We start from the raw sequence: 23,456 nt of genomic DNA, 5'->3' as shown, positions 1-23,456 counted from the left end.
TTAGGCCCAGGTGATAGTCTGAGGTGTTGGAGTCTACCTTTGAGGGGCCTCTACCTTTTTCTGCTGCCATATTATCTTGATGTAGCCTGGCCTTTTGTCAGGTGTTGGGAGGGTTGGTGGGGGGGGGTCCTCTCCTGAGACAATAATTTAAAAGAAGAAAAAATAATTTAAAAAACAGGCATTATTGCCCTTGTATCAGTTAGATTAGGCTCAGTTGTGTATAACAGAAAGCATCCTCCCAAACCAGTGGTTTATGTATGTAAGGATTTGTGTTTCTCTTTTGAAAATCCAAAAGTAGGTGGTTCAGGGTGGGCCTGGAAGCTCCACACTTACCAGAGACACATGCTCATTCTATCTTAGTTCATCTTTCTTACTGCATTCTTACTGTATCACGTTATGGTCCAAGACGCTGTCGGAGCAGTAGCAACCATTTGCCCTTGGCTGCAGAAAGGAGGAAGAGGGGAAAGGCAAAATGATATATGCCAGCTGTCTATTTCCTTTTATAAGGGATTTCCCTAAAAGCCCCACCCAGCAACTTCTATGTTCCTCTCATTAGCCAGATTCGGTCATATGACCACACCTACCTACAAGGGAAGCTAGGGACCTAGCACAAGTACCACTTGGGATGTTGGTGGAGTACCTTCTGTGTACACAGAATTATTCTAGATTCAGTGGAGCATCATAGAAAAGCATAATGTTGGCCCTGGCCCCAAGGAACTGATATTCCTGGCAGTTACTTCCAGTGCTTCCTGATTTCAATAAAATGCCAGGCTGCTGGAGCTTTGTTAAAGGAGCACCACAGGCCGGAGGGGTGGTGGCCACAGGTTTCAACTGGCCTTCTCAAGAGATCAAAAGAAATGGCTTGGAAGCTGCCAACCGAAGGTGGCAGCTAAAGGATTTGGAACTGTGAAGGAAAGGAAATTCTCATATTGTTCAAAAACTTTGAAAGATCATCAGTTTAATGAGTTGGGGACCAAGTCAAGACATTTTAAAAAGTCAGAGTTCTTATATATCTCAGAGCTTGTCTTGCAGATAACAGGTGTCTCTCTAACATGTTCTTGGATACATGCTGAATGTTTAGAGAATGTGAGGAACTTTGATGAGGGCTAATACCTAGCCTGCAAATAACACTTTAGGACAGTAGTCTGATGCAGATACTCTTGCTTGTCGGAGGAAGAGTGTCTCTTACACACGTGCCCCATCCTTTAGCGAGATAAACAGTTCATCCCTCTGACTTTCACCACATCCAGCCCCCGGCTTCTGCAGGCTTCTTGTGCTGCCTTTCTGTGTGTGTCCATATGTCATGGACTGGTGACAGAAGGATTGGATATGCGATCCAGATGTCACAAATAGGACTTTCCAAATGATGAATACCTACTGGTCTCTAAGTGGCAGATGGTGATGAGGGTAGTACTGGAAAGAGGGAACCTCTTTTCATGATTTAGTTAACAGCAGGACATATATGCTCATAGGAAACTGATCCCAAGAAGCAATGCCCATCTCTTGATTTCATCTTTACCCACATTTTAATACCATAGAACCACAGTAATGTAGAAGTAAAAAGCCATCTTAAGGCTCTAGACCCTTTGTTTGGCAAGTAGTTGTGTCTCAGAGATTTATGGAACTGGTACAATGTAACAGATACCACCCATCTATGTAGAACCTGCCCTGCTTTAGGCACTGGACCAGCTGTTCTCCATTCATTGTTTCCAGGCCTTCAAGCTGTGTATTATCCTGTGAGAAGAAGCAGTGTATAATAAGGTATGAGAATTTTCAGCCTCTCCTCCTCCCAACCCCAGTTCCATTCCTGGGCTTTCACTGAGCTGAAATGGAATTATGAGAGACAGGATGAGACTGAGAGGATCTGAGATCTGATTTTCACTGGAAAGGGCAGAGAATTACTGGTGGGAGAGAAAAGAATAAATTCAGGTGGTGAGGGGGAGAAGGAGAAAAGGGAAGAGCTGCCTCCAGATGGTTGGAGGAGATTTGAAGGGTTAGAGTGAGAGACGATGGAAGTATTGGAGACATTTATTGGAGAGGAGGAGGGCTGATTGGAAATCTTTAAGTCGAAGCCCCTTTTGGCATTTTTGAGAGAATTCAATAGATATTTGAATTGTTTTCCAGTTACTTTTAAATATTGGACTGGATGAAACACTGGGCTAAGATGGGTTACAAAGTGGCCCAGCTTTATATGGCTTACAGCCCATATTTTATTTTATTTTTTATTTTTTTTTAAATGTATGTATTTATTTATTTATTTTTGGCTGTGTTGGGTCTTCGTTTCTGTGCGAGGGCTTTCTCTAGTTGCGGCAAGCGGGGGCCACTCTTCATCGCGGTGCACGGGCCTCTCACTGTCACGGCCTCTCTTGTTGTGGAGCACAAGCTCCAGATGCGCAGGCTCAGCAGTTGTGGCTCACGGGCCTAGTTGCTCCGTGGCATGTGGGATCTTCCCAGACCAGGGCTCGAACCCATGTCCCATGCATTGGCAGGCAGATCCTCAACCACTGCGCCACCAGGGAAGCCCCTACAGCCCATATTTTAAAGTGAAGAAATTGAGACTTGATTAGGCTAAAAAAGTTGTAGTAACTTGTTGAATTTGTGTGCATGTGTGTGTATGTACTATATGTGTTATATGTATGTATATACATATGTGTGTGCAGGTGTGTATGCATATTTTTTCCACAGAAAGTGAAAATAAGAGAGTCAAGACAAGAGACAGAGAGGGTTTGGTACCTTCATTTCTAGCAATAGGACAGAGTAGATACCCTGAAACAAAGAAGCAAACAAACAAATAAATAACCTAAAAATTAATTAGCTGAGCTGACAGGAAGTTAGAGCAATTCTTAGAGTCTAAAAACAATGAGAAAGAAAGAAGAAATAGGAAATCTGAATAGTTTCATAGCTAGTAGGGTAATTGAATCAGTATTTTGAAAGTTTATTACAAAGCAACAGGTCCAGATTTTACAGACAAATTTTACCAGATATTTAAGGTACAGATAATTCCACTAATACACAAACTCGCCAGGAGGTGAAGCTCCAGGGGGTCCTCAAATCACGTTATGAAGTCACGTTACCTTGCTATCAATACCAGGCAAGGACAGCAAATGAAGGGATAATTGCATCTCATTTAGAAACATTTTTGTAGGACTCGTAAGCAAAATATTAACCAACCAAATACAGCAATGTATAAAAAGGTATTATGTCATGACCAAGTTTGGATTGTCTGAAGAAAGCAAATTTGGTTTAATGTTAGAAAATCTATTTATATAACTTACCAACACTAAGAGATTAAAGGAGAAAAAATATATAATGTCTCAATCAGTGCAGAAAGCGCATTCACTAGAATTCAGCGTCCATTTATGCTAAAGAAAAAATCAGTAAACTAGAAGTAAAAGGGAAATTCCTTAACCTTATGACAGGAATCTACAGAAAACCCACATTAAACAACCTGCTTACCAGTGAAACTTTAAAAAGCAATCTGTGTAACATTAGGGACTAGGCAAGGTTGCCTATTACCATCTATTCTACTCAGCATCCTTGTAGAGGGGCCAGCTTGAAAGAAGACAGAAAAAGAAGTAGAAAGTATAAAGGTTGAAAATGAAGGGGGGAAAACAGTTATTTGCTGATGACTGTTGGTTGGAATATTACTCCCAAATATTCACTCCCTCCCTGTAATAGATTATACACTCCCACCCACTTTTGGGTGCGTTACCCATGAGTCCCACAGGGCGGGTTTAAGTGCCCTCCTGTCTGCCTTTGGGCTCGACCGTGTCACGTGCTTTGACCAATGGGACATGTAACTGGGATTGTGCACCATTTGGCTCCTGCCCTTGGCTATGAGAACAGCACGTCCTAGAGAGTGGCCACTGTTTCATCTTGGGACCCAGAATGAGAAGACATGTAGAGGCCAGCCTGGCCCAGCAAAACCCAGAGAAATGGCAGCCTGCTTCAGCTTTAATCTGATACAAGCAAAAAATACTTTGTGAACTATTGGCCAAAAGCTTATTGATAAATATACTGGTGATATGAATGTCTGCAAAGAAAACCCAAAAGAAGCTACAGATGAATTATTAAAATTAATAAGAGCTTAGCAGTGTTCAAAATCGCCTTTCTATTCACGTTTCTTTTTTTTTTTTTTTTTTAACATTTTTTGGCTGCACCGCGTGGCTTGCAGGGTCTTAGTTCCCTGACCAGGGATTGAACCCATGCCCCCTGCAGTGAAAGCACAGAGTCTTAACCACTTACCACCAGGGAAGTCCCTCTATTCACATTTCTAATCCCCAGCAGCAAACTGTTCAGGAACATTAGTTAAAAATGCTATTTATGGGCTTCCCTGGTGGCACAGTGGTTGAGAGTCCCCTGCCGATGCAGGGGACACGGGTTTGTGCCCTGGTCCGGGAAGATCCCACATGCCGCGGAGCGGCTGGGCCCATGAGCCATGGCTGCTGAGCCTGTGCGTCCGGAGCCTGTGCTCCGCAACGGGAGAGGCCACAACAGTGAGAGGCCCGTATACTGCACACACACACAAAAAAAATGCTATTTACATTTCTGTAGCTTTGTAATATAGTTTGAAATCAGGGAGCGTGATGCCTCCAGCTTGGTTCTATTCAGGGTCTTATGTGGTTCTGTACACACTTTAGGATTGTTTGTTCTATTTCTATGAAGAATGTTTTTGGGATTTTAATAGGGATTGTGTTGAATGTTTCGGGTAATATAGGCATTTTAACAATATTAATTCTTCCAGGACATGAGCACAGAATGTATATTTCCTTTTATTTGTGTCATTTGCACTTTCTTTCATCAGTGTCTTATAGTTTTTAGTGTACATGTCTTTCACCTCCTTGGATAATTTATTCCTAGGAATTTTATTCTTTTTGATGCAATTGTAAATGGGATTGTTTTTTAAATTTCTCTTTCTAATAGTTTGTTGTTAGTACATAAAAACTTAACAGGTTATGGTAGTGCATATTTGAAAGTTGCCAAGAGAGTAGCTTTGTGTAGTGACAGATGGTAATTAGACTTAGTGTGGTGATCATTTTGCAGTATTTACAAATAACAAATCATTACCTTCCACATCTGAAACTAATATAATGTTATATGTCAATTATACCTCAATGAAAATACTATTTACAATGCTATAAAAGTATGTTAGAAAAAATGTTTAATATATGCAAAATCTGTATGGAGAAAATTATAAATCCTATTGAAAGACATTTTCAAAGACCTAAATAAATGGAGATAACCATGTTTATGAGTAGGAAAACTCAATATTATATAAATGTCATTTCTTCCCAAATTGATCCATAGATTCAAAGCAAGTCCAATCAAAAGTCCAACATTTTTGTTTGTATATGTTTTTAAGTTTTCTAAAATTTGTGTAGACTAACAAATGGCCAAGAATAACCAAGATGAACATAAAGATGTGCTGATGACAGCCAAATCTGTTTCTACCTCTAATTTGGGCTCAAGATTTATCTTCAGTTGCCATCTAGCTTTTGTACAATATACTGGACACTGAATATTCATAGTTCTATTTATATAAATATTTATATACATATCTCAAACTCAACGTGGCCTAGAATGAAGTCACCATGACTACTTCAAGGCTGCTGCTTCTGTTATGTTTCTTGTGCTTCTGGATGGCCCTGCTGTCCTCCCAGGCCCCATAGCTAGAAATTTGGGAGGGATCTAATGCTCTTCCTTTTCCCCATTCTCCATCACTACTGCCATTGCCTTAGTCCTGGCCTTTGTCCTTGCCTGGACTGTTGAAATCACTTTCTGAATATTCTTTGCCTCACGTCTCTTCCTTTTCCAGACCACCTTTCACATGTATGCTTGGGTGGTCTTCCTAGATCTGATCGTGTCAACCTGATGAAGACCCATCACCTTCAGGATAAAACCCAAACTCCTTTAAGATTTGGCCTGTATCCTCAGCCCATCTCTCATCATAATTCCATGTGTATCTTTTGCTTCAGTAGAGTAGTTTCCTCCCAGTTTTTCAAGTTTGCCAAGCTGCTTCTCTGCTTTTTCATTTAGAATATTCTTCCTTCTCCCACTTCTTGATTAACTTCTACATGTACTTCAAGACCCAGCTCAAGTGACACCTCCCTGGTAGAACCTTCCCTGATCCCACCCTACGCTCCTATGTGTTGTCTTTCTCCAGAGCATTTATCATCACAGCATAGTAATTGATGTTCTAGTCTGTTCCCCTGTGATGAATCTGTTTATATATAGACTGTATCTCAATTGTGCTTGACTATTTAGATCTTAGACAATCACAAATTGTCCACTTCTCATAAAATGTCAACTGTTTAACTTAGTGAATCCGTGTGTGTGTGTGTGTGTGTGTGTGTGTAAGGAGTTCTTTCCTGAAAGCAACTAGCATTGCAAAAAGTTGCTCATTAGCCAAATCATTTTTAATTAGGTTTGCTAGATCTCTTCTTGAATGTAGCCCCGAGTAGCGTGGCTTAAAAGGCATATCTAATCTGCTGGATTTTTTTTTTCAGTTAAAACATCTGGATCCATTTTTACTGTTTGATGAATTTTTTTTTTTTTTTTTTTTTTTTGCGGTACACGGGCCTCTCACTGTTGTGGCCTCTCCCGTTGCGGAGCACAGGCTCCAGACGCGCAGGCTCAGCGGCCACGGCTCACAGGCCCAGCCACTCTGCGGCATGTGGGATCTTCCCAGACCGGGGCACGAACCCGTGTCCCCTGCATCGGCAGGCGGACTCTCAACCACCGCGCCACCAGGGAAGCCCCTGTTTGATGAATTTAAAGGCGGTAGACCAGGTGGATTTCCTGATCACCCGCAGCGAGGTTTTGAAACAGTAAGTAAAAGAATTTGACCCCAAAATTGTGTATTTTAAAATTTACCTCTGTTCTTAAAATTAGTAATCACTTCTAATAGAAAATTCAAATTTAAGAGCAATGAATAATAGGCAAAAATTAATTTATAAGTTCCTGGCTATAGACTGGTTGTTAACAGAATTGTAATATCTATTTTACGTGAAATGTATTCAATTTTAAATATTTACTGTTTTTAATCTTCTTTGAATTCGTTTGAATTTGTGCCACTGGATATATTCCTGTCTGAGCAGTTAAAAAAGGCAAGAATTGGCTTCTTAAAGTATTTATATAATTAAAATAATTTATTGGAGGTAGAAGAAACAATTTAAGATGTGATTAAAATACTTTTATATAAAAGCCTGCTTCTCTTCAAGAATTTTCAGAAATGTTTAATCTCATGTAGTATAATATTTTAAACCCCAAAAGACAATCCAAGAACACTATTAGTATTTAACTCAGTTCTAAGGAGTTATAAAATCAAGAGGCCGAAACAGAACGTGGCCTAAAAATTAGAATTTTAAGGCCAAATATATACATTTACAAATTTAACTGTAAAGTTTATAGAGATTCTGCTGAACGCTTATTTTCAGTTTTAGTTCAGTGAGAAAATAAGAACGTGTAATATACTATTGGGGCCCTTTCAAAGATTCCCATTCTCCACACACACAGATATTGTGGGGAAAGATGCAGGGACAGTTCCCAGCAAAGTTCAGTCACCTGCTCCCTGAGGAAAACCTGTATTCTAAGGAAACAGACCAGGGCTTAGTGTGTTTGTGAAGTCCATTACTGAATGAGTAAATATTTATTGATGTCTGGCGACATGAAGCATGGTGTCAGGTGATCTTTTGTACGTTGGGATGTGTGTGTTTGTGTGTTGGGGAAACTGGGCAGAGGCAGAGGAAGGGGAAGCTAATGAAGAATGAGGCACGACCCCTGCTTGCCTCCAGTATGGGGTTTAGTTAAGGATGTAAAAGATGGACAGGTAAAGAGTTAACCTCTGCAGTGTGAAAATAGAATAAGCCTAGAAGCTTCTGGAAACAGTATGAAGGATTAAGGTCGTTGGACTGGTTTCCATTTGTCACTTAGCCATTTGCCTTCCGGTTCTCTTTGTGACTTCGGGGCCACTGTGCCTTGCTTTACAGCAGTAATGGAAGGCATGCCTTTCACCCCGCCTACACTCATGCTGAGTTCTGACTCGGCTTCTGGAACAGGTCTCCCTACTGTGCTCTTCTGCTTCTGGTATCCGGACATTCTGACCACTCCATCCCACAGCTCCAGCTACCATTTTACTAATCCTTCAAGATCTTTTCAGATATTACTGTCTCCATCATGTTTTCCAGACAGTCCCGAGAGGATACCCTTTCTCCTTCATTTGGCCCCCGTAGCATTAGATTTTTCCACTCATACATGTTAGATCTTTATGGTGGCCTTGATCATATTCTGTTTTGTATTAAAATGAGAAATTGCCTCAACCTCCCCCTCCCACACCCAAGAGGACTGTAAGTTTCTTCAGCTCAGATCATCCCGCCCATCTACATGTTCTCCTAGTGGAGATTCTCAGTCAGTCCTGGCTGAATTTAATTGAATAATAAAAAGAGATGGCTTCTGCTGAAGATGATGAATATATTAAATAAAATGAATGATGAAACACATTGCTTTCCTTTCCATTATTGAAAGAAAATTTAATTTCCTTTCTTTCTTTTTTTTTTTTTTTTTTTTTTTGCCACATCACGCTGCATGCGAGATCTTAGTTCCCTGAGCAGGGATCAAACCTGCTCCAGGGAAGTCCATAATTTCCCTTCTTTCTTTCTTTTTTTTTTTTTTGGCCACACCACGCTGCATGCAGGCTCTTAGTTCCCTGAGCAGGGATCAAACTTGCTCCAGGGACGTCCCTAATTTCCTTTCTAAGTTACAATTTATAAATTGTACAGTGCTCAATGTTAAACTACTCTGGGAAGGGGTCCAGCTGTAGAATATCGATTTTCAGCTTTTTACTTTCTTTTTTTTTTTTTTTTTTTTTTTGCGGTACACGTGCCTCTCACTGTTGTGGCCTCTCCCGTTGTGGAGCACAGGCTCTGGACGCGCAGGCTCAGCGGCCACGGCTCACGGGCCCAGCCGCTCCGCGGCATGTGGGAACCTCCCGGACCGGGGCACGAACCCGTGTCCCCTGCATCAGCAGGCGGACTCTCACCCACTGCGCCACCAGGGAAGACTGCGGCCCTTTACTTTTGAGTAAGCATTTTCCTGAAAAGTGTAATTGTAACTATAGCCAATCCTTATCATCTGTAGATTCTATATTCGTGAATTCACCTAGTCCCTAAATGTATTTGTAACTGTGGTGCTTGCACCGTCATTGGCGGGCATGCGCAGAGCAGCCCATTGTGCACATGCTCTCAGCTGAGGGTCATCAAGACGATGCTCTGCCTTCTTGTTTCAGCTCTCATACTGTAAGCAAGTGTCCTTCTTGAGGTCTATTTAGTGCCACATTTTTGTGCTTTTTGTTGGTGATCTCGCTGTTTTAAATGCCTCCCCCACCCCAGGCATAGTGCTGAAGTGCTGTCCAGTGATCGATCCTAAGCGCAAGAAGGCTGTGAGGGGCCTTATGGAGAAAATACGTGTGTTAGAGACGCTTCCTTCAGCCCTGAGTTACACTGCTGCTGGCCGTGAGTTCAGTGTTAATGAATCAGTGATATATATTCAGTAAGGTGTCTTTAAACAGAAGCACACATAACAGGAGGTTACGTATTGATTCTTGGTTGTGACTTGAGCCTCGCAGGAACGTAACCCTGTATCTCCCCAGGAGCAGAGGTTCAGTGTTCGCTCATTCAGTGATCATGGCAACTTTATAGAACATCACTACTGTAAATAACTAGAATCGACTGTACCAGTTTTCCCCAGGAGTGTAGGTAAGCTAAGGACTCAGCTGTCTCTTACTGTGAACTTTTAATAGCCTGCAGTTCAAAACCAGGTCCACTTCTAGGCTCTCCTCACCTCCTCCCTGGAGCATTTTCTACAGGCTTGTTGTAAATTTTGAAAATGCTAATTAGTATAAAGAACAGAGTTAGAATCACCTGTTATCTTACCATCCAGAAATAGGCATTGCTATTGTTTTGGAGTATTGTCTTCCAGTACTTTTTTTTACTGGTATGCTGTATATGTTTTGTGTCTTTTTTTCCCCCTAACATTATACTGTTAACATTTTCCCAATATTTAAAAAAAGACTAATCTTTGATGGCTTCATTAAGCATCTGCCATGAAATTGTACCAGTTGACATTACCAGAGCAATGTATGAGGCTACTTGTTTTCCTTCAGCATCACCAACACAATATATTTACCCAACTTTTCTTTATCTTTGCCATTTTGACAAGTGAAAAATAATGCTTCATCAGTTTTAATTTGAATTTTTCTTATCTGAGCAAGGTTGGTTATCTTTTCATTCATTTTTGGCTGCATTGGGTCTTCGTTGCTGTGCATGGGCTTTCTCTAGTTGTGGCGAGCGGGGGCTACACTTCGTTGCGGTGCATGGGCTTCTCATTGCAGTGGCTTCTCTTGTTGTGGAGCACAGGCTCTAGGCGTGCAGGCTTCAATAGTTGTGGCCTGTGGGCTCAGTAGTTGTGGCTCGCAGGCTCTAGAGCGCAGGCTCAGTAGTTGTGGCGCATGGGCTTAGTTGCTCCGTGGCCTGTGGGATCTTCCCAGATCAGTGCTTGAACCCGTGTTCCCTGCATTGGCAGGTGGATTCTTAACCACTGTGCCACCAGGGAAGACCTTCTTTTCATTTTTAAACATCTTTTTACCATACATGTTTATATTCTTGGCCTATTTTGTTCTGTTGGGTTGGTGGTATTATTCTTATTGCTTTATAAATGCTCTTTGCATATTAAGGAAATCAGGCCCTTTTCAGTGATAGGAGTTGAAATAGTGTTAACAAGGATTTGGCTTGTTTTGCACGCCCCCAAAGGGGGACCTTTAGATACAAAGCATAGATACAACCCAATAGAAGGAAGACCTTTTTTTTTTTTTTTTTGCGGTACGCGGGCCTCTCACTGCTGTGGCCTCTCCCGTTGCGGAGCACAGGCTCCCGTCACGCAGGCTCAGCAGCCATGACTCACGGGCCCAGCCACTCCGCAGCATGTGGGATCTTCCCGGACCGGGGCATGAACCCGTGTCCCCTCCATCGGCAGGCGGACTCTCAACCACTGCGCCACCAGGGAAGCCCGAAGGAAGACCTTTTTAACAATTCCTTATGCAAAGATGGAACAGGTCTCCTGGATCAGTGATTTTATTATGCCTGGAGAAATACAAGCATGAAGTGCATGTTAACATAATGGGTATGTTATCAAGATAAATGGTATTCAAAATAGGCTTTGTGCGAGATGAGTCAGTGCTGTGCTGAAATAAAATATTAGAACTCATGTTTATATTTTTAAAGAAAACAAATTATGCTGGACTAACACATGAATATAAAATAGAACTAAATATATGTTGTTTAGTCCCTGCTCACATTTTTTTAAACTAATAGTGATACATGATCAAAGAAATGTGGAGAATATTATCCTGCAAAATTCTTATTACCCCAAGTGTGATCCGTGAACCAGCAGTGGTATCACCTGGAATCTCAGGTGCCAACTCAACCTAGGAGTCACTTATCTAGATGACCCGCCAAACCAGAAATATTTTTTTTTAATTGAAGTATAGTTGATTTACAATGTTGTGTTAATTTCTGCTGTACAGCAAAGTGATTCAGTTATATATATGTGTGTGTGTGTGTGTGTATATACAGATATACATATAGATATATACTTTTTCATATTCTCTTCCATTGTGGTTTGTCACAGGATATTGAATATAGTTCCCTGTGCTCTACAGTAGGTCCTTGTTGTTTATCCATCCTATATATAGTAGTTTGCATCTGCTAATCCCAAACTCCCAATCCATCCCTCCCCCACCCCCACCTTGGCAACCACAAGTCTGTTTTCTATATCTGTGAGTCTGTTTCTGTTTCATAGATAAGTTCATTTGTGTCATATTTTAGATTCCACATATAAGTGATATCATATGGTATTCGTCTTTCTCTTCCTGACTTACTTCACTTAGTATGATAATCTCTAGGTCCATCCATGTTACTGCAAATGGCATTATTTCATTCTTTTTTATGGCTGAGTAGTATTCCGTTGTACATATGTACCACATCTTCTTTATCTAAGAAATATTATAACCCTATGAGCTAGGAACAAGAACCTGATTTTACTGAGTTAATGGCTAATCATTTTCTAAAACTTAACTCTTCGGTTTAGATAGCGAAATATATTCTGTTAAAAACTTGCATAAAAGTTGAGGAAGAAGGAAGGCCCTGGGGGAGGCACAGCTGGTGGTCCCAAGACAAAGGGGAAAATGCACGCAATATTTCCTGCCTGTAGTTTGGACTCTGGGGAGCATTGTTTTGAAAGGCCAAGTGGTAAAGGGTGGAATGATTTTGCAGTTACCTATTTCTGGTCAGACCTGATATCTTGATTTGTTTAAGGAAACTCTATATGCTCAGAACAAAGAACCATCTGAAAAAATGCGCAACACTCTTCCTTTTTAATCCACACCCTGCCCAAGTTTAGTTTTGCCTGAAAGAGAAGTGCTTCAAGTTCACACACTGTTGATGAACCCTTCACCTACCATTTTTTACCTTTCAAAATCATCCTTTAAATTATAGCCTCAAGAGTTTCCAGGTTTTAGCACTGAAAGGCCCATTTTCCTAGGAACCCCTCTGTCCTGGGGAAACCAACGTGGTTGATCATTTCTGCTTCAGTTGAAGAATGGTTAGGAGGAACCGTCCTGCCTGCTTCGCAGGAATGTTTTAGGATGGTCTGCTCCATTCTGTCCTTAGTTGGGCTTAGAAATGTTTTATCAAGTTTTTCACCACAAGCCTCAGCAGGTTCTTTGATTTTGTTCTGGAGAACAAACCCGCTCTGTTTCCAAGGGTGTGCCCATCAGAAAAGGCAGACTAACGTTTACTGGTTGGCATCCAGCAGCGTTTGCATGCAACCTCTGAACAATACCTCTAGAGGAAGGATAGGGTTCTGTTGATTCACACCTAAAACTTACAACTGGTCCCAAACTTCCCGTGTCCCATGCGGCCTGTTTTTTCTAATTTGCATTGCACTTTCAAACCTAAACCATACCATCGTTGAATCAAAGCTGGGGAAAAAAAAATCTTGATTGAATTCAAAATCCATTCTGGAGGGACTTCCCTGGTGGCGCAGTGGTTAAGAATCCGCCTGCCAATGCAGGGGACACGGGTTCAAGCCCTGGTCCAGGAAGATCCCACATGCCGCGGAGCGACTAAGCCTGTGCACCACAACTACTGAGCCTGCGCGCCACAAATACTGAGCCCGCGAGCCACAACTACTGAAGCCTGTGCACTTAGAGCCCGTGCTCTGCAACAAGAGAAGCCACCGCAATGAGAAGCCCATGCACCACAACGAAGAGCAGCCCCCGCTCGCCGTAACTAGAGAAAGCCTTTGCAAAGCAAAGAAGACCCAACACAGCCAAAAATAAATAAGTAAATAAATTTAATTATGAAAACATAACGTTTAAAAAAGTCCATTCTGGAAAGAAAAAAAATACTCTAGGAAAACTAGGAAAGAAGGATATTTTCTGAACATCAGAAAGACTGTTGTTCAAGGAACATCCTCTTTCATCTCTAACATGGAGGTACTGACATGTTCCTGTCACTGTGAGAAAAAAGATGAGAATGTCTACCAGCACCATCACGATTGAATATGGTTCTGGAAGCTTTGACGCTATTCATAAGAGAGCTATTGGAAAGGAGGGGGACAAATTATTTATTTGTAGGTAATATGCTAATAAAAGGAAACCCCACGGTGGCTGCATCCAGCTTTGGGTGGTGATGTGATTGGAGCACGATGGAGGGCACAGGACTTGTTCTGAAGTTACCGTTACAGTGCAGCATGTGGATTTTAGCGTATACATTTATTTGGTGTGAATTGGGGGTGACACTAACAGATTATAGGAAGGAAGCTAAAGCCACCCTCACCCCCAGGACACCCCTCGGCACCACCATGCTAAGAACATCAACCAAAACCTCTTACTACATGGCTGGATAGAAAATAACTATGCAGAAATCACCCACTTTCCTGCCCAAAGGCAATAGCCAGATATAATGGGGGGGGCAATCCCATTCATAGTAGCAATAAGACCCCTTATAATTCCAGGGCAAGAAGTTCTTCTACTTTGATCCAATTATCCTACTTCTAGGAGTCTAATAATTTCCTGAAAAAAACAAAAACAACATAAGAACGGAGGCTTGTTATACAAATGTTTCTTCCAGTGCAATATTAAAAAGTCAAAAAAAGAAAAAAAGAAACAGAGTAAGTGTCCAAAATAAAAGGGAAATGATTATGTATGTGGAGATTATATGTAAGGAAATTTTTGTATGTCTGGAAGGTGGAATATTATGCAACATTATTTATAAAAGCAGATATTATAAATAATTTAAATTTTCATGAATCATGGTCTGTTTAAATCAAGGTTTCTCACCCTTGGCGCTATTGACATTTTGGGTGGATCATTCTTTGCTGCGGCGGTCTGTGCATTGTAGGGTGCTCAGCTGCATCCCGTCCCCTTCTCACCAGATGCTGATAGCACCCCCTTACCTCCAGTGGCGACAAGAAAAAATGTCTCCAGGTATTATTGCCAGTTGTCCACTTTGGGCAGGGAGGCCACCACATTGCCCCCAGTTGAGAACTAGTGGTTTACATACATGTGTGCATATAATGACATACTACCCAGCTGGTAGAAGAATGTCACAGCTTGATAGGTCCTGATAAAGAATAATCTCCATGATAGTTGGAAAGTGACAGAGGCAAGGTACAAAATTGTTATGGCATAATGTGGGATTTGTATAAAGAGCAAAGACTGTACCTTTATCCTTTCCCAGAAATGGTTTATTATTTATTGTGGGAAAGGCGGACTATCTGAATGAATGATGACTCCTACAGATTACATTGATGCAAAGAAAACAAAATTACAGAATTCATGTAACAATACCGAAAGAAGATGGTGCTTAGAGAGAAAACATATAATGACAGATAAAAATGTATATTCACTAAAGCTTTTTTGAAAATTTAGTGGTTTTTAGTATGTTCATAAGATTATGCAAGTATCACCACTGACTCCAGACATTTTCATCACCCCCCCAAAAGAAAGCCATCACCCAGTAGCAGTCAGTCCTCATTACCACGTCCCCCAACCTCTGACAACATCTGAAACTTTGTGTTTCTATGGATTTGCCTATTCCGGACACTTCATATAAAAGGAATCATACAGTATGTGGTCTTTTGTCACTGGCTTCTTTCACTTAGCATAATGTTTTCAAGCTTCATCCATGTTGTAGCATGTGTCAGAACCTTATTCCTTTATGGCTAATAGTCCATTGTATGGCTGTGTCACATTTTATTTATCCAGTCATCTCTTGATGGACATTCGGGTTGTTTCCACTCATACTTTGATTCTTGGGAATGTCTAGATTCTCTCTCAAAGGACACCCAAGAAGCTGATAATGTACCTTCCAGGGAAGGTTACTGGGTGATGAGGGAGAGTGGGAAAGAGTTAATTTTCACTCTAACCCTCTTTTTCTCTTCGTACCATTAGAATTTGGACCATGTGTATGGGTTACTTAAAATATATTTTCAAAATTCTCTCTTCACACGCCATATTTGAAGATAAACAGTGCTCTCATGGTCGATGAGGTCCTGGCGCTTACTTGCTCTACAGGAACCTTGCTCAGGCCTTCATCTTGAGTCTGCCTTCTCCACATAAAATCGACCTCGTTTGTGTTCTATTCCAGTCAACCAGATAAGTTAATAACATATGCCAGAGTGGAAGGGGGGTGGGGTATGATCTAGGGGCAGCTTCCTCTAGGAAACATTTGTGCACCATTAGGGGTGCCCATGAAATTTAAAAGTGCCTCAAATTAAAAAGCAGAACTTTCTCCTCCTCAACGTGTTCCCTGTCCGAAAGGAAATTAAAATTGTGTGTGTGTGTGTGCGTGTGTGTACGCGGACGCGTGTACATGAGTTTACAGGTCGGGGCAGAGGACTTCCAGTTTGCAAGAAAGTTAGAAAATGATTAAGGAGGAACAAGAGAGGTCCAACTGATGAAGTTTCGCATTCTGAGGGAGAAGCTAGCACTTCTAACAAGTCTGGGAGGGTTTCAGGGAAGATCTTTAGTCTAAAAGTCTGGCTTTTATACTGTGTCAGTGGTTCTCAACTGGGGGTGATTTTGTCCGCACAGGGTCTTGTGGCAATGTCTGGAGACCATGCTGGTTATACCAACTGGAGGGTGCTACTGCCATCTAGTGGGTAGAGGCCAGGAATGCCGCTGAATACCCTGCAGTGCCCAGGACAGCTCCCAGCATAGGTCATATGAGGGAAAGAAGCAGTTTAATGGAAATATTCTTTGAAAGTAGTCTCTCTCTCTCTCTCTCTCTCTCTCTCTCTCTCTCTCTCTATATATATATATATATATATATATATATATATATATATATATATACACACATATATATATATATACACACACATATATATATATCCCAACCAATTTCCCCATCTGCCCCACTCCCCCACCTGATTCCAATTACAAACAGAAACCATTTGTGTCTGAGAGACTACATTCCTAGAGTTCTTAAGTAGACAAATTGCAGGGGGATGTAATAAAGACTGTATACTAGTCATTAAACATTCTTTTATGTTACCAAATATAAAATAATGCTTCTTAAGTGGGACTAAAAATAAGTCTAAAATAAATTAACATAGATGATTACATGACAAAAAGCTTCTTCCAAATCTTCAGCACTATTAGCAAAGCTTCTTCAGAGTTACCTGTCAATACACTCTTTTTTTCAAATGAGATGCCTGAACATGCAGGAGTAAATGCAAAGGAAATTTGCCACGCAGTAATATTAGCTACCTGTTTTATGAGAAGCTTCACATGCTTTGTCTACTTTAGCTCTAAACCTCACAGCAACCCTGAAAAGCAGGAATTGTTAGCACACATGCCCACCCCCCCATTTTACAGATGAGGAAACAGAGGCCAGAGAAGTGGTGACTTGTCAAGCTCACGGCCCATACAAGACAGGTGGGCCCCTCTGATCCCAGGCCCACACCGGTCCACTCTTCCATGCTCCCACTCCTGGAACAAAGTTCCCATTCTGTACATCTGATCGTGTTTCAATACATAGACACGTTCATAGCATTTGAAGTGAGGTTGCACAGGTGGCACAGATCCTCGAACTGTGAGCACCTCATACTCTTTCTGTTACTTAGTGTGGGACCCGCTGCTCTCATGGTTCAGGGACCTGGATTTTCCTGCCCATAAGTGCAAAGTAATGCTCTCACTTCTCCAGTAGCTCCCTGAAGGTAGGGAAGGGATAATCACTGTGTTCCCCTTGGGTGCTTTCTAACTTCCCGTTTATGAGTTTGTGATGACATTTTCTCTTGTGCAGGCTGAAATGAAATAAAAAGAAAAAGAGATTTAAAAATATTCCAAAATTAAAGGATTATTTAAAAAGACAAAAGAAAGACAAAAATTGGCATCCCTGTATCACACCCCCTTATTATAAAGTGTTTTATTGCTTCTTGAAGTCCCAAATCCCAAGAACATCAAGTGCAATGAACACATTCACTGAAACATTCAGAAATTAGATCCTTTCAATGAATTGAATCAGGAATAATAAGAAATCACCCACCAAAAGGTGTCAGCTGCTTAATTAAATATTATTATAATGAAATTTTAACAAAATATTAAAACAAGAGGGAAATCAACATGATTCCCTTAACTCTGTCTCTGTAAGAGCCCTGTGAGCCCCGTGAGCCCCAAGCCTGCCTAGGACCATGTGTGCGGAGGAGCGTTTCAGGCCTTTCTTTCTTGGGTGTTGGCCTTGACAGCTTTTAACTAGAGGAAAACTCACTTGTACACCACGACACATCCCCTCCCTTGATGAATAGAGGGCAGCCTGCCCCATGGACACGTGGTCTTTGAGCAGAGACAACGCGCTCGGGCTGGAAGACATACTTAGTCATCGGTGGATCTTTTAGCCAGACAGCTCCCTGGTTTGGCGAGAACTGATTTTAGAAAAACAGTGAGCACACATCATAAGGATCAGCAGAGGGCACTCTTAAGCAACAATGCTTCCAACTACCCACTTTCCGCTGGGTACAGACATAGTGCTTTTGTATGTGGGAAATTGGGGTAATTTTAGAAGCTGGCACACCATTCCCTAGAAGCCCCTTCAGTATAACATGGGAAATGAAACAATGGATGTGAACGCCTTGACCACAGTTTTACGAGATGTAGGTGGTATCAGTTAGGCTGGCCTGACGACATGGGGAGCCAGGGGTAGTTTGTCTGAAGAGATTCCCCCAAAGAGTTGAATCCTGAGTGGAGTTTGAAGAGGAAGGGCATGTCTGAATCTGGGGTTCTAGAAGCAGCTGGAAGATTCTCAGGAATTTTGCAATTCAGCCTGAGTAGATTTGGGAATGTGATCATCTTAGAACCTCGATGTGCATGTCTGAAATTTTATTCAGGGTGAAAGGAAAATTAGTAAATTTGGGAGACTTTTGTGAGGGGAGCAACAGAAAAGTAGAAAAGGAAAATTGCTTTCAAGTCACTTGTTCATTGCTCTGTAGTTAGACGTTGTTGGGTAGAACTTGTCAACGTCCACACCAAAGAAAGATCCCACGATCACCTCATCGCGGGATCACGCGGCTGCCTGTCCCTCCGTCAACCTCTTCTCCACTTCACCTGGGAATCCCGAGGCCTGTTTTCAGCTTTGTGTACAATAGCAAGGACCCTTTCTTTGCCAGAGGTGCCAGGTTGCCTGAAGCGCTCGCAGTTGGCAGCCCTGGCTCCTCTTGCATTTCCCATCAGCTGTCTCCTCCAAGGCAGGCGCCGTGCTCACAACACCTTTGTTACTGCCAAGATGGCGCCAGCATTTGTGGGACACTGTGGGAGAGTGAAAATAGTTTTATTCTCAGAGACAGAAAATGTTAAGTCCTTTCTCTGCTACTATTAATGGTGTAAACTTAATCACACTAAGCCACAATGTTTTCATCAATATCGTGTAGGTGATAATATATTCCCAGGATCATATGCTTTTTAAGTGCTGAAATGCTGTGCAAATAAAAGGTGCTGCCCTCCCTCCTTCCCTCCCTCCCTCCCTCCCTCCCTTCCTTCCTTCCATCTATCCATCTTCAGTGTCAACTATATGTTCTAGCCTTCAAGGAGGTTGCATTTTCTTAGGGAAGACAGACAATAAATGAATAACCAAATAATTATATAATATAGTGCCCTTCATGAAAAAGCTAGGAAGAAGAAACAGAGTAGGAGGATTGAGAATAGATTGACCAATTAGATGACCTGGTTGGGGGTGGCCTCTTTTAGGCAGTGACATTTTTTTTTTGATGTGGATCATTTTTTTTTTTTTTTTTTTTTTTTTGCGGTACACAGGCCTCTCACTGTTGTGGCCTCTCCCGTTGCAGAGCACAGGCTCCGGACGCGCAGGCTCAGCGGCCATGGCTCACGGGCCTAGCCGCTCCGCGGCATGTGGGATCTTCCCAGACCAGGGCACGAACCCATGTCCCCTGCATTGGCAGGCGGACTCTCAACCACTGCACCACCAGGGAAGCCCGATGTGGATCATTTTTAAAGTCTTTATTGAATTTGTTACAGTATTGCTTCTGTTTTATGTTTTGGTTTTTTGGCCATGAGGCATGTGGGATCTTAGCTCCCTGACCAGGGATCGAATCCACACCCCCTGCATTGGAAGGCTAAGTCTTAACCACTGGACTGCCAGGGAAGTCCCTAGGCAGTGATATTTGAGCAGAGGCCCGAACGAAGTAAGGACGCAAACCATGAGAATATCGGGGGAAATCATTCCAGGAAGCTCCAGTGAGGACCAGAGGGAGGACCCATGAACAGGATCTCTGCTCGAGGAATGTGGCAAACGTGCTGATTCTAGAACTTACTGAACACTTGTTATGTGCTTTGCACACTGTTATGTGCTTTGCACACATCACCTGGGTTATCCCTCACCACGCACGGTGAGCTCATTGCCTAGGTCCTTGTTGTAAGTGAAGAAACTGAGCCTCCGAGAAGTTAAGGACTTCACCCCACATCTCACACCTGGCAAATAAGTGGCAAAGCCAAGGTTCCCACCCAGGCTCCAGTGCCTGAGTGGCTCCCGAGGCAGGGCTTCACCAGCAGGGGGCGTCTCCGGGGGTTGTGGCCGACTGTTAAAAGGTTTGGGTTTGCCCCTTGGCTGAATACCTAAACCATGTTGCTTCTCTTTTCCTCTTTTGTGCAAACCACCTTCTGGCACTTGTGAAGGTGTTTTTGTGGGGTCGTGATTGGATGAGCCAACTTGGGGGCGGGGTGTGAATTTCTAGGTTTCTCAGTGATTGCTCAAGAAATTAAGACATTTTTGTAAAATAAGTCGGGTCCTGGATTGTATGGATTCAAACATGCTGTTTCTGTCCTTGAAGACCAGTTAGCCGCTTCGATTATGCAAGATGTTCCTTGCCGGCCTCTCTCATCAGCCATGACCTCAACCCGTGTTTTTGTTTTGTTTTTCTCTTTTTCCTACTCAGCTACCAATAGAGAAAAGGGCACCATTTTAGGGCAAATGGAAATTAAAAGAAAACAGAGTTTAATCTATAATATAACCTTTTTCTTTTAAAGAATGCGTTTTGCATCTGCAACAGGGAATGAGGTCGTGACACTCTTCTTCCTGAATACCAACCAGAAACCACAACCTCTGTTGGGTGCCGTAGTTCTTCAGGATTCATTTATAGCCCCTTGAGGTACACCTTCTCTAAACTTCATACTGCAGGTGATGCTTTACTTTCATTACTGTTGTGGGTTTGTGTCTTTCTCTTTCCAAATACAAACAAACACACAAACAAATAAGAACTGATAAGGAAGCACAAATATTTCGTAAAGACCATGGAAAATTTAGGACCAGGAAAGGATGCAGCAGGACCAGGAAGCACGTCAAGTCCTTTAAGAAAACACCTGTTTCAAATTACAGATTTCTTACTTAATTAGACACATGCAAGTCTCCAGTTTAAACATAACACTCCCAATCCCGTCAACCACCCACGGCAATTCTCCAGGTGTTTGCGATTATGTAATGGCCTAAAAAATCATCTGGATCATGTCAGTTCTCAAAGTACTGCCTGAGGTTTGTTTTTTTTTTAATCCTCTGCAGACCTTAATTTATCCTTAAGGTCTCAGTGTAACATTTACAGCACTTAGCAAAAATACATAAATAAATAAAAGATAGTAAATAAAATTTCCTGGGTTTCTGATTTTTCTTTCCCCAAATGCTAAAAGCGTGTTTTTTGCTTTAAGTAGTAAAAGGTAAGCATTACGGACTCAGTAAAGCGTCGTTGGCCAGACTTCTCTAATTCAGATTTTATTTAGGATAGGGGAGATCTGTTTACTTGTGTATTGCCAGAGAAAAGAGGACATCCACACCGCAAAGGTAGGGGGAAAAGGGGGCAATAATGGTCTCCTCAGTCTTTTAGAAACAGTGTTGGAACTGCTCCCTAAAATAAAATTTGCAAAAAAACCCCCAAACAAACAAAAAAAACCTCTTTTGATATCCATGTAAATTTTCATCTTTAAATGACTCATGTTCCCGACAATTTACTTTTGAAAGTTGCCTGACATATTTTTAGATGATTAACAACTTGAAAGTCCCTAGGCTTGGATAATTGAAAGATCTTTGGGGAGGGAAAGAACATGATTTGAAAGAGACTCCTTTGAGAAGCCAAAGGGGAGCTTCAGCCCAAACAGAAAGAAATTTGCCTTTATTATGCAGTTATTTTAATTAAAAGTACATGAATAACAGGAAAAGGAAAGCAATTCTAGACACTGCTCAGTGTAGTTTGGCTGGTTGTATGAAATTTGGAAGCTTTTTATTTGTCCTCTGAAATTCTTAAGCTTTGTATGGAGTCCTAAGTGCTTAATTCTTATTTTGGCATGAGTGCCCTCTATAAGAATTCCAGATCTTTCCCATCTAGCAGCATATTAAAGTCAGAGGTAGCTATGTGGTCCTCACAGGTAATAGGGAGTTATTCTGTTTCTTAGTGTTTTGCCTTACGTCTTGTTGCCTTCCTTCCAGCCCCAGTTTACCCACACAGGGAACCAATATTCGCCAGCATCTATGCACAATAAAGCACATCACTTACTTTCATTCACTGATTAGTGGCAACATCTTTTTATTTTCCCAAAATAAAAAAAGTTTCCATTGTAAACAAGTAAACTACTCATTGCAGAAAACGTAGACCAGCAGAAAAGAAAGCAGGTAATAAAACGTACTTGCATTTCCACCCTTTGGAGATGACCTTTGTTCACATTTTGACATGTGTCCATCCAGGCACTTACATACGTATACAGCATGACGGGCTACAGTTTTATTTGAATGAACCCATTTAAATGCATTGTTGCCTTTGACCCTTTAAATACAATTGCTGCTCTGTAGCCTGCTTTTTTGATTAAATAATATTTCATTTTTCTGAATCAGTGAATAGAGATCTGTATCACTTTTTAACAGGTGCATAATAATATCCTCTTGTATGGCTGTACCATTATTTAGCTAAGTGTACCCTATTAACCATTGTCCAGATTGTTTCTGTCTTTTTGCCATCATAATAAACATTGCTGAGATGGATTTGTGCAGACATTTTGGATTCTTGTTGTCTCCTTAGATTTAAAACTTCTAAGTGTATTTTTAAAATCCTTAATCCATTTGGAACACGTTTCTGCATGTAGTGGGGGCTTACTCTCTTTTCTCTGAGAAGTAAAATACTTCCTGCCATATGTGTAAACAAAGGATGTCACAATCCTCCGGGATTGCAGCCACCGCCTTGGTGAGCTGGAGAGCCCTGAGGAAACTCGGGGCTGAAAAGAATACCTGCCATCTAGCAGCCGTCAGACTGCAGCCACTCCCCACAGTGAGCCCTGAGGGAACTCGGGATGTGAAAACAGGATCCTGGCCCCAGAGAGCTGAGGCGCATATCAAAGGAAGGATTTCAGTGAGCCCAGACTCTTGCATCTTCCCATACATAAAAAAGCGCTAAATTCCTTAACTTGAGATATCTGGTTTTCTTTAATTAACAGTAATCTTTTGACGTTCAGACTACCTGCCCTTTGCTGCAAAACCCCTATATATCCTGCCTCCCCGCCCCGCCCCCCCGAGCCTCCTCCGAGCAGTTTCTCAGGTTTACTTGAGATGCTGCCTCGCGGGCTTGAGGTCCTTAGTATGCCCGCCAAATACAATATAGCTCTCAACTTTTAGGTTGTGAACATTCTTTTAGTCCTATCTCATATGGTCAGTCACTTGTTCCAATACTGTTTATTGGAAAAGGCATCCTTGCCCCACTGATTTGAAATTGCTGTCATTATATGTTAATTTCCCCTACAAATGGACCTCCTTTGTTCCCGTGCCAGTGTTGCACTGTTGCCATTATGATACCAAGTTTCCAGGAGGGGCTTTTAGACTTAAAATCTAGTCAGGGTTCTCCAGAGAAACAGA

The 23,456-nt window shown here is 41.8% G+C and overlaps 1 protein-coding gene across 1 annotated transcript in view; it reads left to right on the top strand.

Moving 5' to 3' along the window:
* PIR (pirin) overlaps positions 1 to 23,456 on the top strand; it is a gene marked incomplete at both ends in the record, with an annotated part of 100,002 nt that overhangs the window by 11,465 nt on the left and 65,081 nt on the right. Inside the window, 2 exon segments of the mRNA XM_079727380.1 lie at positions 6,751 to 6,757; positions 6,759 to 6,827. Of these exon segments, the coding sequence (XP_079583506.1) occupies positions 6,751 to 6,757; positions 6,759 to 6,827 (76 nt within the window).

Source organism: Hyperoodon ampullatus (assembly GCF_949752795.1).
Source record: "Hyperoodon ampullatus genome assembly, chromosome: X".
NCBI classification, from domain to species: Eukaryota; Metazoa; Chordata; class Mammalia; order Artiodactyla; family Ziphiidae; genus Hyperoodon; species Hyperoodon ampullatus.
This window is presented reverse-complemented; position numbering and strand designations above follow the sequence as displayed.